We start from the raw sequence: 14356 nt of genomic DNA, 5'->3' as shown, positions 1-14356 counted from the left end.
GTGTATCGTCCTGATCAATACAGCTACATCTCAACTAAGCATAAAGCACAACCACAATCACGAAACCACCACCGGTACTGCGGAGGAAGAATCTGTAATGCAGGGCCGGAGTCGAACCGGCCACCAAACTGGGTCTTCCAGTGTAAGGTCATTCCCTGGCCGGTTGCTCAATGGAGGCGGTGGAAACAAAACGACGAATCGACGAGCGACGACGATACCGAGCGATGGACGACGAGTCGATCGGTACGAGTCTTTGTCAGTTGAAGCCCTAGGAAGCGCTTCTTCGTCGTCGCACGAGGGAAACGCTGCCGATGGGCATTGCTAAACAAAACAAAAATGATGACGACTTTCGCTAGCGCATCGTATCATGGTGGACAATTACAATTCTCAAATAAATTACCAACGCTGACGCTATTGTCGAAGATGTTTCTCTGTCACCTATGTATGTACTTATAGTGTGTGTGTGTGTGTGTACATGGTTATTAACGATGATCGCACCACCGCTTCGGTCACTTTCTATATCTTTTATTAATTTTTTTTGTCGCTCTTTTTGGCCTCTTTTCCATCCACAACAGTGAACCCACACATTGAGATCTACACGACCAAATCGTTCCGAGGACGGCCAGCCATCATCGTCGACAAGCAAAAGTACCTGCTGATGTCGGAAAACAGCAAGCGGATCGTATGGCGCTGCTCCTCTATGGCAACCGAGAAGCTCAAGTGTCCGGCGCGTATTATGCAGTACAAAGACACGGATCAGTATACGTTCCCGGACAAAAGTGTCCACCAGCATGCGCCGCTAAAGCGCTACAAGAACATTAACTGTCAATCGTCGATCGATATAATGATGCACCACCATTAACATAATACAAAGCGCAGACAAACAAACACACACATCACCGTAAGTGGTATTACTCTTAAGCTAAAGAAAAGAACGATCACTTTCATTTGAATGTTCTTTTAGTTTGTTTTGTATCTTTGCTCATGTTTTGAGGCATGATAATTATTTGATTATTTTTCGTATTTCAGCATCTGTCTCACACACGCGAAGTTCACGAAGAATCTACGTTCTTAGTAAAGAAAACGAATATCGATGCCAGGACGTGACCAACCACCATTTTCACACCTTCAATCGAACCCCCGATATGTAGGAAAACAATGAACACGTGCGCTGTAATGCACGTTGTGCCAGGTGCATTGCCATTCCTTTAAGTAGGGAAGGTTTCGATGCACCGATCGTACAGATGCCAGATTTTCAATTCCTGACGACACTTCAAGCCATTTAGAGAAAACGATCAATTAACACAAAGATTAACGCTAACTAACCGTTTTCATTTCGTATACACACGGGCTTGTTAGAATAATTTCAATTACCACGAAACTGACAATTCAATCGGGACGGACGCAGCCGGGAATCAAATCTCGTTTACCATCGGCTCCCGTCCAGAAGTATAGTTTCGCATTAATTACTAAACAAAAACGCCCCACCTGTATTTGTTAGTTTTGCTAAGCAGCCGATGATGATGATCGATAGTAGTTGGAATGGTGTACTGTATAGCAGCTCGAATATGGCCAAGCTCCTTGCTGTACCGCAAAGAAAAGGTCATTTAGGAAGGGTGACACCATCATTTAAATCGGTTGAGCCGTCTATGTAAATAATTTTATATTTCGTGTACCGTGTTAGTGGTGTTTCTGGGTACCCCCGATGATGGTACCTTTTTATTGATGTGTTACGGGTATATGTTGCAACACGCAATCACATATCTACCCGAGCAATGTTATACAATCGAGCCAAAAGATTGTAAATAATGATCAACAAAAAGATGGTTTACAGAACTGGAGGAATAAACCAATAAATGATTTATTTAGAAATGAAAAGGAAAGCTCTTAATAAAAAAAGAAACATTGACAACGTTGGATTATGTATTTTTTCTTCTTCTTGTATTTCTCAAAGCAGTAGTAGCTAGCAGTTAAAAACAATACGTCTGCAAAGTATTTAAAACAAAAACTTCATTCAAATAATCAATGTTTTTCTTTTACCTTTCCTTCCACATGTTTTGTTCCGTATTGTCCAAAGGCGACGGCACACACGATATGGCACTGCGCTTCCGGACCAGTCAAAAGGGCAAGCTGCAATTATCGTACGGTGGATTTTACTACTGCATGGAGAAAAAGATACACCACAAGGAGTACTGGCGCTGTATTTATTACACGACCAAGATCAAATGCCACGGCCGGTTACACCGGTTCGACAACAAGGTGCATCATATGGGCGCGCACAACCATGCGCCCCAGCTGTTTAAGCGTGCCGATTACAAACGGCTGTCGGAGATCATCATGTCGGACAAGATCCTTCCGGATCATGCGACCAAAAGCGAACCCCTTTAACGGGCTAACACCAACAATAGCTCGCAGATAAATATAAATAAAAATAGCAATAAACGATCTGTGCATTGCCTAATGTGAAACAGCTTTGCTGTGATTTGCGCGAGTTTTACATAATATAGTAGTTTTTTTTTCTGTTCCTGACGATCGATGCAAGTAAAGAGATATGATTGTACTAATAATTTCCTTTTCTATCACCATCTTCTATTCGATGGGGATTTTATTTCTGCACAGTTAAAGTGATGCCTATCCCGATGGAGTTCAACACCTGGCTCGTGGTGGAAAAATCGATACTCCAATACACGACAACGCAACGCGGCCGGACGATGCTCATCTTCAGTGGCTACAAGTTTGTGGAAAATCGGCAGAGCAAAAGGAACATATTCTGGCGCTGCGCCCGTTACGTGAAGCATGGGTGTCGGGCGGCTTGTGTAACGTCGAAAAACTGTGCCGGCAACGATCAGTCGATCCGGCTGACCGGTATGACCCATAGCCATCCACCGGAAGATACAGCAACGGCAAGGTTAACCACTCATTATCCTCCAGTCGTTGCACCAACGAATGCTATGTAAAAGAGCAGGGGCTATTTCATCCAGAGGATGAGGGGGCAGCAGAGTGTCAGCATACTACGACGGGCCTTTATGCGACTGATAATTGGTGTCACTCATGATCACACTCACACACGCATTCACATACACACACACACACACACACACACACACACACACACACACACACACACACACACACACACACAACATTCAAAATTTAAACCGAAATCAATGAGCAAACCAACTGCAACCGTTTTTGGGTTGATTTTTAAAAGAACAGAGAGAAAGAACAAGTACAATGGTGCGACTCGCGTTGTTGCCTAACCAAAAAACACACGATCTTTTGGAAATAAATAAAAGAAAAAAAGCATGACAGCATGTGGTGTACGTATACTTTACAACCCCTTATATTCATTGACAGTGTGTCGCTTACAAATCATTTTTTAGTGTAGTTGTGACATTTGTTCTAACAAGTTTTCCCTTTTCTCTTTCATTGTAGCAATGGGCGAATCCTATTCACTTTATCCCGAAAGCAGCGCCGGAGCCGGTGGCGAGGGGGAAGAACAGGGGCAAGAGCTGGAGAGGATAGGTGGCCAGTTTCACGCAGGCAGCATGTTTTCGTTTGGCGTTTCGCAACGTGGCGCCAAGAAGCTCATCTACGATCGGTACGAGTACATAAAGGATCGCGAATTTCCGCTCTCCACCAATTGGCGGTGTGCCCTGTTTAAGCGTTACAATTGCCGTGCCCGGGCCATAACCAAGGTGAAAAATGGTAAAACGTTCGTCCGGCTAACAAACCATGGCCACAATCACTCGGACAAGGCGTATCGCAAGACACAGAAATCGGTTTACGAATAAAGTTGCCGCCCCGCGTGCACACTGGAAATGTGTTTTCTTCTGCAAGTGTGTCATCATAGGCACTAGTTTTTGTAGCTTTTTTTGTTTGTGTGTGTAGAACATCGTATGTGTTTTGTTTTCAAACCTCAATACTAAATGGTAGTATGATCATCAACTGGCGATCATACACGGCATTTATGTATAAAGGCATGCGATCATACACGGTATTTATGTTTACCAACGGGAGCGTTTGTTGCGTTTGCATACCATTTATTTTAACACTCACTCTCTCACCCTTTTCAATCTCTTTTCCAGGTGGCTACCATGCGGCCATTTTCGGTATTACGAGACGAGGGCACCAGATGCTGCTGTACCGTGGGCATCGTTACGTGCGCGAGAAACAGAAGGGCGACATTTCGAACTGGAAGTGCTCGATGCATTCCAAGTATCACTGCAAGGCGCGTGCCGTCTCGCGCAAGCGCAATGGACGGGAAATGATGCGCCTCACGCACGAGGAGCACACGCACGAGGTTTTCCCGGAGAATGTGGGAAAAATGAAATATTGAAATAATAAATCAACACCAAGCGTTCGTTCGTTCGTTCGTGTGTAATAAAAGATGCGGGTGTAATAAAACAGGTTCGGCGTAATTCGTCGGGGTGTGTAATAATTGTTTGTGCTTTCGTGTTTTTTAAACAGCTTTTTAATTTAAATTAATTTTACCATCTCATCACTCTAGGGACCGTGTTAAGAATTCCTCCTGCACACGAACCACATGTAAAATATGTCCAGTGAAACCCTCCCGATTCTTTCACTAATTTGCAATTCTTGTTTTTTTGCGTTTGCTTGTAGGTACGTTCATACCGGCCACCTTCGGGAAAACGCGCCGCGGACAGCTCAAGCTACTGTACGATGGACACGCGTACACACGGGATCGGCAGTCGGCCAAAACGTGCAACTGGAAATGTTCGCTCTTCACCCGGTACCGCTGCCGGGCGCGCGCCGTTACGAAGGATATCGGTGGCTTCGTGCACATGAAAGTGACGAACACGTCGCACTACCATCCCAAAGAGGAGTACAAGATGAAGCTCAAGAAGGAACCGCTGTAGGATCCGTAGAGTGGCGGAGGATGAGGAGGAGGTGGAGCAATAGGGACTAGATCGCAATGAATAGAGCTGCATCGATACACTTCCTTACCTGCTGAATGTAGATTCGATGTATGTTTGCTTTACAATTACAACTAGTGCAAGTTTACAAAAAGGGAACCAATTGATGTGTATTAGTGATGTATAAAGCACAGTTCGACACTCCCTTTCCATCACTGGAACACTCAAAAGCTTGTGTGTGTGGTTGTGTTTCATTTCCTTGGCTAAATGTGACATTCTCACATGCGCACACGGGAGACCATCTCCCTTCGATGACAACAGACCGATTTAGATCGGTGTATCAGTTTGCGTCTGCTAACAGAGCAGAGAGCGCAAACAGATAACTGCCACCGCAGTCCTATAATACCAACCTCTACTGTATGTGTATACGTTTGCTTTCCCTTTGTCACGTTGCAGGTGCTCCGAAGACCCGGGACGATGGTAACATTCAGCGGGCCTGCTTCGAGTTTACGACCCGTGGGACACAGTGCCTGGTGTACGACGGATATCTGTACAGCAAGAACAAGACGTTCGAAAATGGGACGCGTGTCAACTGGAAGTGTCGGTTCTATCATCGGCTGCACTGCAAGGCTCGGGCCCAAACGCGGCTCATCGATGGCGTCGAGTACGTGAAGGTGTTCAAGAACGAGCATACTCATCCGCAGGAGGCCAAGTCGGTGCGCCGGCGGAAGCGAAAAATTAAGCTTGAACCCATGATGGATCAAGACCAAACGGCGGCCCATCTTGCCGGGCTGCAGCTACCTTAGGCGCGTAGAGCGTGTATGGGAATTGCAATGCATAACACACAGGTTTGTTGGCAATGGAAGAGGAGGTACGAGTGTTATATAGTATCTCTGTGTGTGTGCCGTGATTTTTCTCTCTTTCGGTTATTTCCAGATAACAATAAAAAGTCAGTATAATTGTACACGGGTGTGAATTGTTTTAAAATACATTTGGCAGCATTATGCAAACATGAAATCGCAACGCCAGTGTTGCTCCTAGCAATTGTATGCAAACACATGTGTGTACACGTAGACACATATTAATTAGCCCGTCTTTTTTTTTTTTTTGGTTGCTCCCTCTCCTTTCAGAACAATTTATGAGCAGTGCAACGTTGGCTAACTTTAGCATAACGCAGCGTGGCCGTCCGCTGCTGGTGCACGAAGGCTACAGCTACATAGGTAATGGAGCGTTTGCGGACACAGTCAACTGGCGCTGCTCGATGCACCGGAAATCCAAGTGCAGGGCGAAGGCAATTACCATGAAGCAGGGTGGCCGGGAGTATATGAAGCTTTCGCATCCTACGCACAACCATCCACCCAAGGCGAAACAACGGCACGCTCGTCCCCTGCCATACGTCATTGAGCAGGCACCATTCGAAGCACCGATCGGTTTGAACGATCCGATCGACGATATGATCAGCCTGTCCGAAGACGTCCCGATGCTGGACTTTTTCTCCGCGATAGAGGATATCTCCGGGGAGGGAACGATCGAATTTCATTGAGATGCTTTGAAACAGATGCTTAATTATGTATCATTTCTGTACATTTCATTGATGCATTAGTGGTATAAGGAGATGTTAATGAATTATTTATGTTTCGCAAAAGCAGAGCTGAAGTGAAGTAAATGAAAGTACTGAACTCGTTTTTGTCCAGTGTTGGTCACATTAAACACACTCTGTCTCTTTTTATCTCCTTTGTCTTCCCGAGGGATCGGGAAGGGATCACCAACAAAATAATATACCTAAAATATATATTTATACTAACTATCTCACACGTTTATGCCGCTCGTTGCAGATAATCTTGGAAGTGGTTCGATCGATTCGATGATTTTCGTAAGCTTGCCCTTGAAAAACAAGATCGTACGGAAAATATACCACAACGGGTTCTACTACTGTCGCAGCAAGTGCATCTACGGTACGACCTACTGGGTGTGCGATCGGGCGAAACAGGACAATTGCCGGAGCCGTATCACGACGTTCGATGATAAGCGTACCTATAAGGTTACCAATCCCGTGCACAATCACAACCATTGCCTGCGAAACAGCTTCTCTGTATCACACGTATGTGTAGAAAAGGTTAAAACCAATCATGAAGGAGATCGTGTATTAACATTGCAATTTCATTATCTTTTGCTTTTAGGATGATCGATAAACGGCACGGAAAAGAAAGCAGTTACATCGTACTGAAACGATCGTTGTGAGCAGTGCCGATCCTGAGCAACAATACGGCAGTGCAGAAAAACGATGCTAAGAGCGTGCTAGCTGCTGGCAGTGCTTGCAGTACATGTACATAATAAAGAAACAATTTGAAAATCCTCGTGTGTTACAAAATTAATTTGTTCCCATCCTCGTACCATCATCTTCACCCAACCTTTCATGTGTATGTAAGAAGTAATGCTTGCTTGAACATGCTAAATTGTTCCGCAAATCATTAATTTGTTTTTGTTTTCTTGTATAATCTCGAAAAAAAACAACGAAAACCAACTTCAATCCACAGGGAAAGGAGGGCGGCCGATGACACTGCTGTACGTACAGGCATGGCTGTTCACGGCGGGACAACGTGGCAAACCCAAGCTGGTGATTGAAAACAACTCCTACTTCCGGACGAAGGGTGATAGCCTACGGGCGTACTGGTCGTGCTCGTTCTACAAATCGAAGAAGTGCCGCAGCAAGCTGGTAACCCACCGCGGTAGCCATACGGTGAAGTACACGCACAGACCGCACACCCATCCGGACGAGTATTCGGACACGTCCAGCGTGACACCGCTCGACGCGGATATTGATGAATTTTACATACGGGATGGAAAGGACTGTCTTGCCTGAAGCAGGCTGACGATCGTTGTTTCCATTTCGGTGGGTTATTTGAATGTCTATGATTTCCTTTTTTCTTTTCTATTTTGTATGGTATCAATTAGTGTGCGTCTGTGTGTGGACAAGAAGAAGTTTTCCCAAATAAAATTGACCTGCTATAGTAGTAGCGGACTCTAGAAAATGAATGGGTTTTATTTTCTTTATTTCTAGGACTATTGCTGTTGTGATGTGTGACTAGTAATTAGATTGTACGATCGTAAAACATTTTAATACAACTAATAAGCAGTTTTACTTTCAGGTGGCTTGAGCTGTGGGCCTAAGTCGTATCAGATGAGATATTATACTGCCGGAATGTTATTCATCAAAGTAAGCAAAATGAATGCAGAACTCTCTTTCTCTCTGGGGCCGGGAAGCGTCTACACAAACCGACTGTATCACAATGATGGCTTAACGATCCGAAAATATTTAAAACCTAATAAAAAGTGAAGCTCAAACTCACAATACGGTGCTATGTTAATTATTATGCTCCCATGTTCGCGCTACTACAATGTAACCCTTTTTCCACATACTAATTGATTTTGTTATTGGTTTTATTTTAGATGCCCATAATCGTAAAAAGCAGTATAGCAGTAGCACACATAAGCCAGAAATGCACAGCATCAAACCGGAACTGAGCTCCGCTTCGAACAGAAAGAATAAAAATACTCCTACAGACGACGACGAAGAGGATGAAAAGATAGGCATAGAGCACAAGTTTGCGCTCGATCTGCGCCTGGAGACGGGCAGCAAAGGTCGCCCAAAGCTGATAATGGGCGGATATGCGTTTTTCCGGAACAATAGCAGCAATAACAAGACCTACTGGCTTTGCTCGAAAAACCGTATGATGAAATGTCGGGCACGCATCATCACCTTGGATGGGTGCTCTGGGATGATACTGAAAAACCAGGTTCACAACCATCCCCCTACCGAGCAGTAAGGATGACGGGTGCGTCGGGAGAAGTGATGGTGGAAGAAGATGACCCTTTGATAATCATATATTTAGAAATAGATTTTTATCACTGTCAGAACCAGATTTATCTCGCCTATAATGAACTAGCTTCTCGGTAGGACTAAAGTTAAAAAAACCTATTGAACAGAAAGATATGGTCAGGAATTTATCTATTTACAGTGACATTTCTTAAGCTTCTGGATTATTTTGTTCATTTGAATATTGAAGTTGCATTCTATAAGTTTGGTAACTACCCTACTTATTAGTAATTTTGCATAGAATACAATCCTAAAAATTTTCCAAATCAGCATAGGTTCCACTGAGATTACAATATTGGTTTATGCTAAACAAATGCGAAATGTATCATGCGTATCAATTTACGAAGCGAATAATTAAACAGATGGATCATCTACATCATGTATAGAAACGATTAATATTACGGTGTCGCCCAATGGTATTAGCATTGAAAGGAAGGAGGTATACTTGGCTTGGCCTGTAAGAGAAGCGCAACGGAAAATCAATAAATGTAACGGTTTGCTTGCCCCCAGTCACAACAGTGTGAAATGAACAATAGCATTGATGAAAGTTTAACATTAATGTATCTTTATAGTCCAATAGTGACCTTTTTTGTGACCAATAACAATGTTATCCTTAAATTGTTAACATCTCAATTGCAAGTGAAAATAACATTTCTTCATTTTCCCCCTCATTATTCTTTCAGGAACCGATGCTACGATAAGTTTCATAAAAGGGCAACGAGGAGCATTGAAACTAATATACCAAGATCACACGTACATCTGCGTGAAGCAGCAAAAGGGAAGCAAATATTGGACATGCTCGAAGCAACGGAGCAAAAAATGTTTGGCCCGTCTTATTACGGATCTGGATGTTCAGAAGATATGCGCACGTAATACCATACACAATCATCCGGCCACCTTTGTGAAGGATGTGTACCACTCGTGAATAGGAGTCGGCAAACACCTTCACCGTTTAAGTGAAATAGCTATTTGTTGTCATTATATTCTTGACTTGTATTCGTTATGTTTTCATTGTATTCGTCAACGGGACTTTCTCTTTAGCCAGTTATCGTAAATCAGGGAACGTTTTTAAATATAGTTATCATTATTATCAAAGTGAGAGATCCTTAATCCCAACGAGAGATGATTTGATTTTTTCTACTAAAAGGCTCACGAGCAGGGAGAATTAAAGTTGAATTAGCACACTTTACATTCAAACTAATTAATTTTTCCTCGATATATCCAGAGATTTAATTTAGATGTTTCAGGTGAGTACAGCCAGAAATTAGCGAACTACCAATATTGTTTGTAGCGTGTTTCGCTAAGTTATTTCTTTATAATTTATTTCATTTTCAGGCTCCAATATTGTGGCAAGCAATAAAGCCAGTGCAGAATCATTAAGATGACGGCACCATTCAGAGATAGTATTTTTTCTCCTTCGATGGATACTACGCCTCTGTCAGGGTCGCTTGCACTACACAACCGCAAGTTTGGTCGTACAGTGCGTAAAGTTCTCTTTGGAGATTGCCTTCACTAAGTGTCAGATGTATGGGAAAATAAATAAAATTATAGCTCTATCACTCGTTAGTTGTGTTTTGTTGATAGATCGATCGATCGTATCCGTCGTGAGCAGCTATTGTACTGATCAATTATCCTTCTACTCGCATTCACTAACCATCCTTTTGTGTTTCCTTTTTTCATTTCTTGTAGACCGCAAAATTCAGCAACCCGACCCAATTACGCTGTACCGTCCCAGGTTGACTTTTATACAGGGTCAGCGTGAACACAAGCTGCTAGTAATTGGTGGATACACTTATGCGCGGAACAATTTTGCCGGAGACGACACCATCTACTGGGCTTGCCGAACGTCATACAAACACGTGCGGTGCTCTTCACGCGTCGTTACTACTCTACTGGACGACGGAATGTACCGCATAACGATCACCAATCCGAAACACAACCATCCGCGACGTGTCAATTTGTCCAAGGAGTATCTGATAAATATCAACCAAACGCGCCATTCTTATCAAGAACCCAGGCCAACATTTATCATCGACGATGGTGCCTCAAATTCGAAAATGGCCAAATAATTCTTGTCAGCTATTTATTCTTGACAGACAATTTTTAAAAGCAAGTAACATATCTTATAATGTTTTTTTTTCAATTATTGGATTTGAAGCATTGCCTTTGTCGCGAGCGTAGCGAACAAAACATTGACGAAAAGTATCGATTAGTACTGTTTGGTAACGTGTGCTGGCAAATGAATGAGGTTTCAGGCTAAAGCACATTTATAGAAAAAAATCATAACGAAAAGAATAATAATCATAACGGACACGCAACGAATAAGTAAGAATGAAAAGAACTGTGTGTGAATAGCATCATATACCTTTTTTTTCTTTTAAATTGGTCCAATGGAAAATATTTTAATTTCATATTATTTTCGAAAGAAACTACAACGATCATCACATCCAACTGAACAAGTCAAGCTAAAGACTATCAATTGGTATTGATATAAATACATTTGATATGTTTGTTTTGATGTACTTATTTTATCAGCCTATCACTTGTGAATAAGCATTATTTCATATTTACTAATACTTTTTTCCCTCTAAACCCTCTTTTCAGCTCGCCGGCAGCGGGGCAACAAAAAGCACGATCAGACAAAATGGCTAAAGATTGGTCTGTCTCCAATACTGCAAAAACCATCCGAGCCCGTCGTACTGGTACCGTGTCGCCTGGGCGGTATGAAAGTGTTCTATCAAGGCTACTACTTCGAGTATCATACGTCCAAGAGCGGCATCAAGCACTATCGCTGTGTGCATCACGCCCAGCATGACTGCAAAGCACGGATCATCGTTAAAGCATCACGCGTGTACGAATTTGTCCCTATGCACAACCATCCACATGATGATGATGCATGATCGATCGTTGATCGTACATTTTATTAGTGTAGAGTGTAAAATGTTCGCTTGATGTATTATTTCCCGTGTGTGTGTGTTTTTTTCATGATTGCATGCTTTAGTTTATCAGTTTTTGAATAAATAAACAAGTGTTTATACTTTTCGCTCAAAACAAAAAAATGTGGTAGTGAGTGCGTAGTGCGTTAGATCAATAGAATGTCGAAATATCGTTGGATGTGTCGATCGAAAGGATAAAGATAAACATTCGCTAATACACGTCTTTACGTCCTATCCCTTATAGAAACGAAACAATCAAGCGACCAGAAACGCAAGGACGACTATCGTAACCATCCGGACGCGTTCGAGCTACCGGCACCAGTGAAACCGGGCGTGTCAGCCATCCGATCCTATCGGCCCGTGCAAAAGCTCAACAACACGGACGGTAAGCAAAGGACCAACCGCACCGCTACAGCAATGGGCGTAGTTGCCAAAGCCTCCACCGCCAAAACCGGCGGATCGCCGCCCGGGCGGTTGCGCAAACTTTCGATAAACGAGATTCTGGCCACACCGGGAACACCGGTAGTGTATCTAACCAATCGATTCGGCTCGGCTAAGGTAGTGCTGGACGAGCACCAGTATGTGTATCACTTTGCGGCGAAAGGTGTCAGCTACTATCGATGCGATCAGTTCAAGCGCAATCAATGTCCTGCCCAAGTGTTGGTGGTCAGTGGCATGACGCATGCGGTGAACGTTGAGCATACGCATCCCGTCGACAGACAATTGCAAGAGCCAGTATGCTCCCGGTACACCGCACCATAGAGATGCAAGCCTTAAGGCAAATAGATAGAAAACTCCCCACGGTGTGTTGTGTCACACATAATTATGCTTATTTTAAAAGGTAAAGGTTTACTCCGATAGTAGATTGGTGTAAAGGTTCAAAGGCGAATGAATCAAAATGTTCTCTTAACTACATCGTCCCATAGCTTTGTTTAAAGACCATATTTGCTTGATTCGTTTTTGTTTTGTTTGTTTTCAGGGTAAACCTTTACCACCATAGAAAATTATGTTATGCTTCTTACACTTATGTCCTATTCGTTCTTCCTATTTGCTTTCTCAACAGCAATAAATCGAATGTTGGCAAACACGTTCTCACCACCGAAGGAATCACCATCGAAACAATCGCAGGATAGCCCGCATTCTAGTACAATGCCGATAGCCAACTCCCCTTCGGGCGTGAAAAAACACTCTACGCCAATAAGCACAAATAGCAGGACCATCAGCCCCAAACAATCCTCCAAACCTGTAGTGAACTTTGCCGAAATTACAAAGACCAAACCGGTAGAAATGTCGATCCTACCGACACGGAAAGGGGCAGCCGGGGTCCTTTGCCAGGGGCATCATTTCGAGTTTCGCTACACGCGACAACACCATAAGGTGTACCGGTGCGCTTGGCACAGCACGCATAGCTGCCAGGCCCAGGTGCTTCTGCATAATAAGCTGTTCTACATCATCCACGATAAGCATACGCACAGCGAGTCTTCCAAGCTACATCCGGACATATTGGGCAAAACTACCCTGAAAACTAATAATTGATAAACAACAACACTGTGGCCTTTCATTTTTCATTAGTGTGTGTTACGGTTTGGGACACGCAATAGGATAGAGATATAGGATAGGATCAATGTGCAGGGTGGCAATATAGCATGTTTGTGCAACGATTTTTAACAATACGGTTTCAATAAATACAGTGACACTTTTGTCAGTGTACTTTCTGGGAGCTTTTTCATAACTTTCATATGTTTTGTTGTGCTAGACGGTACACTCTGAACCGACAGGTTTGCTGAATGCACAGATAATTAACGAAGTTGTTTTCCATTACCACTTTATTCCATACGTCAAAGACGTACCGCACCCGGATACGAGGCTAATCAGCAAAAGCAGGATAACGAACCAGCTTTGCATCGATGGATTTCCGTTCACGCGTCACATGATGAAAAAAGATACCATCTACTGGCGGTGCATCCAGTTTCGCGCTTTTCGGTAAGTCGCCAAATTTCTTGTACACACCGTTATTTTTAAACATTATTTACAAATATTGTGTTGCTTTTTTATGTACAGCTGCCCTGCGCGACATAGACAAAATCGTGCAACGGGCTTACTGGAGCTGGTGCATTCGGAGCACAACCACGAACAAATTCAGACCCGTCGTAAGCGTGGCACCCTCAAGGAACTTATGAGGCAACGGATAATGAGTCAGTTATACTCAAAAGGGTCATCGAATAAAGGCCAAACCTAATCCCCAAGAGAATCAAATATAATTTGACTTACGATTTTTAAAGCCGAGACGCAGTGAAATTTTAGCGAATATGAGGTCATATTGGCGCGTAAACAAAAACAGCTCCACCACGTGTCTTATTTTTAATGCAACTGTTGCTAGTTTAAAATATTATTTTCGATTTTTTAAAGGAAATTAATATTTTAAATTAAAATTTCGAATAATTCATTCTTTCGTTGTACACTCACTTGCAATAGACGTGGCGCAACTGATCATTTACCCTATCTATTCGCAGATCCGGCCGTTAAAAATGTGTCCTTCATACGATCGAAACGTGGCGCGATACAACTCCATGTTAATGGGTACTTTTACACGAAGGATAAAACACGCAATAACATCACCTTCTGGAGCTGCACCCAGGCAAGAGTGTACTGGTAAGCCAGAGCTT

General features: G+C 43.1%; 4 protein-coding genes across 6 annotated transcripts; all 4 read left to right on the top strand.

Moving 5' to 3' along the window:
• The first annotated feature begins 326 nt into the window (after positions 1–326).
• LOC120896667 lies at positions 327–1919 on the top strand. The gene is made up of 3 exons (XM_040300968.1): positions 327–442; positions 576–901; positions 1030–1919. The coding sequence occupies exons 1-2, from the start codon at positions 337–339 to the stop codon at positions 860–862; spliced, it is 393 nt and encodes a 130-aa protein (XP_040156902.1). The 5' UTR covers positions 327–336; the 3' UTR covers positions 863–901; positions 1030–1919.
• Positions 1920–2960: 1041 nt separating this feature from the next.
• Positions 2961–4363, top strand: LOC120896665. Its single transcript, XM_040300963.1, has 3 exons — positions 2961–3320; positions 3436–3698; positions 4089–4363. Exons 1-3 carry the CDS (start codon positions 3314–3316, stop codon positions 4269–4271), a joined length of 453 nt encoding a protein of 150 aa, XP_040156897.1. The 5' UTR covers positions 2961–3313; the 3' UTR covers positions 4272–4363.
• A 1245-nt stretch (positions 4364–5608) lies between these two features.
• LOC120896666 (FLYWCH-type zinc finger-containing protein 1-like) lies at positions 5609–7232 on the top strand. Of its 3 annotated transcripts, none has more exons than XM_040300966.1 (4): positions 5609–5725; positions 6008–6097; positions 6713–6978; positions 7058–7232. In XM_040300966.1, exons 2-4 carry the CDS (start codon positions 6016–6018, stop codon positions 7067–7069), a joined length of 360 nt encoding a protein of 119 aa, XP_040156900.1. In that variant the 5' UTR covers positions 5609–5725; positions 6008–6015; the 3' UTR covers positions 7070–7232. The 3 variants fall into 3 exon arrangements, with proteins under 3 accessions (XP_040156900.1, XP_040156899.1, XP_040156898.1); XM_040300965.1 differs by lacking the exon at positions 5609–5725 and adding an exon at positions 5817–5923; XM_040300964.1 differs by lacking the exons at positions 5609–5725; positions 6713–6978; positions 7058–7232 and adding an exon at positions 5817–5923 and having other exon boundaries at positions 6008–6587.
• On the top strand, positions 7103–7913 carry LOC120896669. The gene is made up of 2 exons (XM_040300970.1): positions 7103–7297; positions 7415–7913. Exons 1-2 carry the CDS (start codon positions 7294–7296, stop codon positions 7738–7740), a joined length of 330 nt encoding a protein of 109 aa, XP_040156904.1. The 5' UTR covers positions 7103–7293; the 3' UTR covers positions 7741–7913.
• The last annotated feature ends 6443 nt before the right edge of the window (positions 7914–14356 follow it).

This window comes from Anopheles arabiensis, chromosome 2, assembly GCF_016920715.1.
Source record: "Anopheles arabiensis isolate DONGOLA chromosome 2, AaraD3, whole genome shotgun sequence".
Lineage (NCBI taxonomy): Eukaryota > Metazoa > Arthropoda > Insecta > Diptera > Culicidae > Anopheles > Anopheles arabiensis.
This window is presented reverse-complemented; position numbering and strand designations above follow the sequence as displayed.

Coding starts and splice junctions, on each gene's coding strand:
- LOC120896665 (XM_040300963.1), top strand. Junction 3,699..4,088: donor GTGCCCGGGCCATAACCAAG/GTGAAAAATGGT, acceptor TCTCTTTTCCAG/GTGGCTACCATGCGGCCATT.
- LOC120896667 (XM_040300968.1), top strand. CDS start 337: ATGATGACGACTTTCGCTAGCGCATCGTATCATGGTGGACAATTACAA. Junction 443..575: donor GATGTTTCTCTGTCACCTAT/GTATGTACTTAT, acceptor CATCCACAACAG/TGAACCCACACATTGAGATC.
- LOC120896666 (XM_040300964.1), top strand. CDS start 6,016: ATGAGCAGTGCAACGTTGGCTAACTTTAGCATAACGCAGCGTGGCCGT.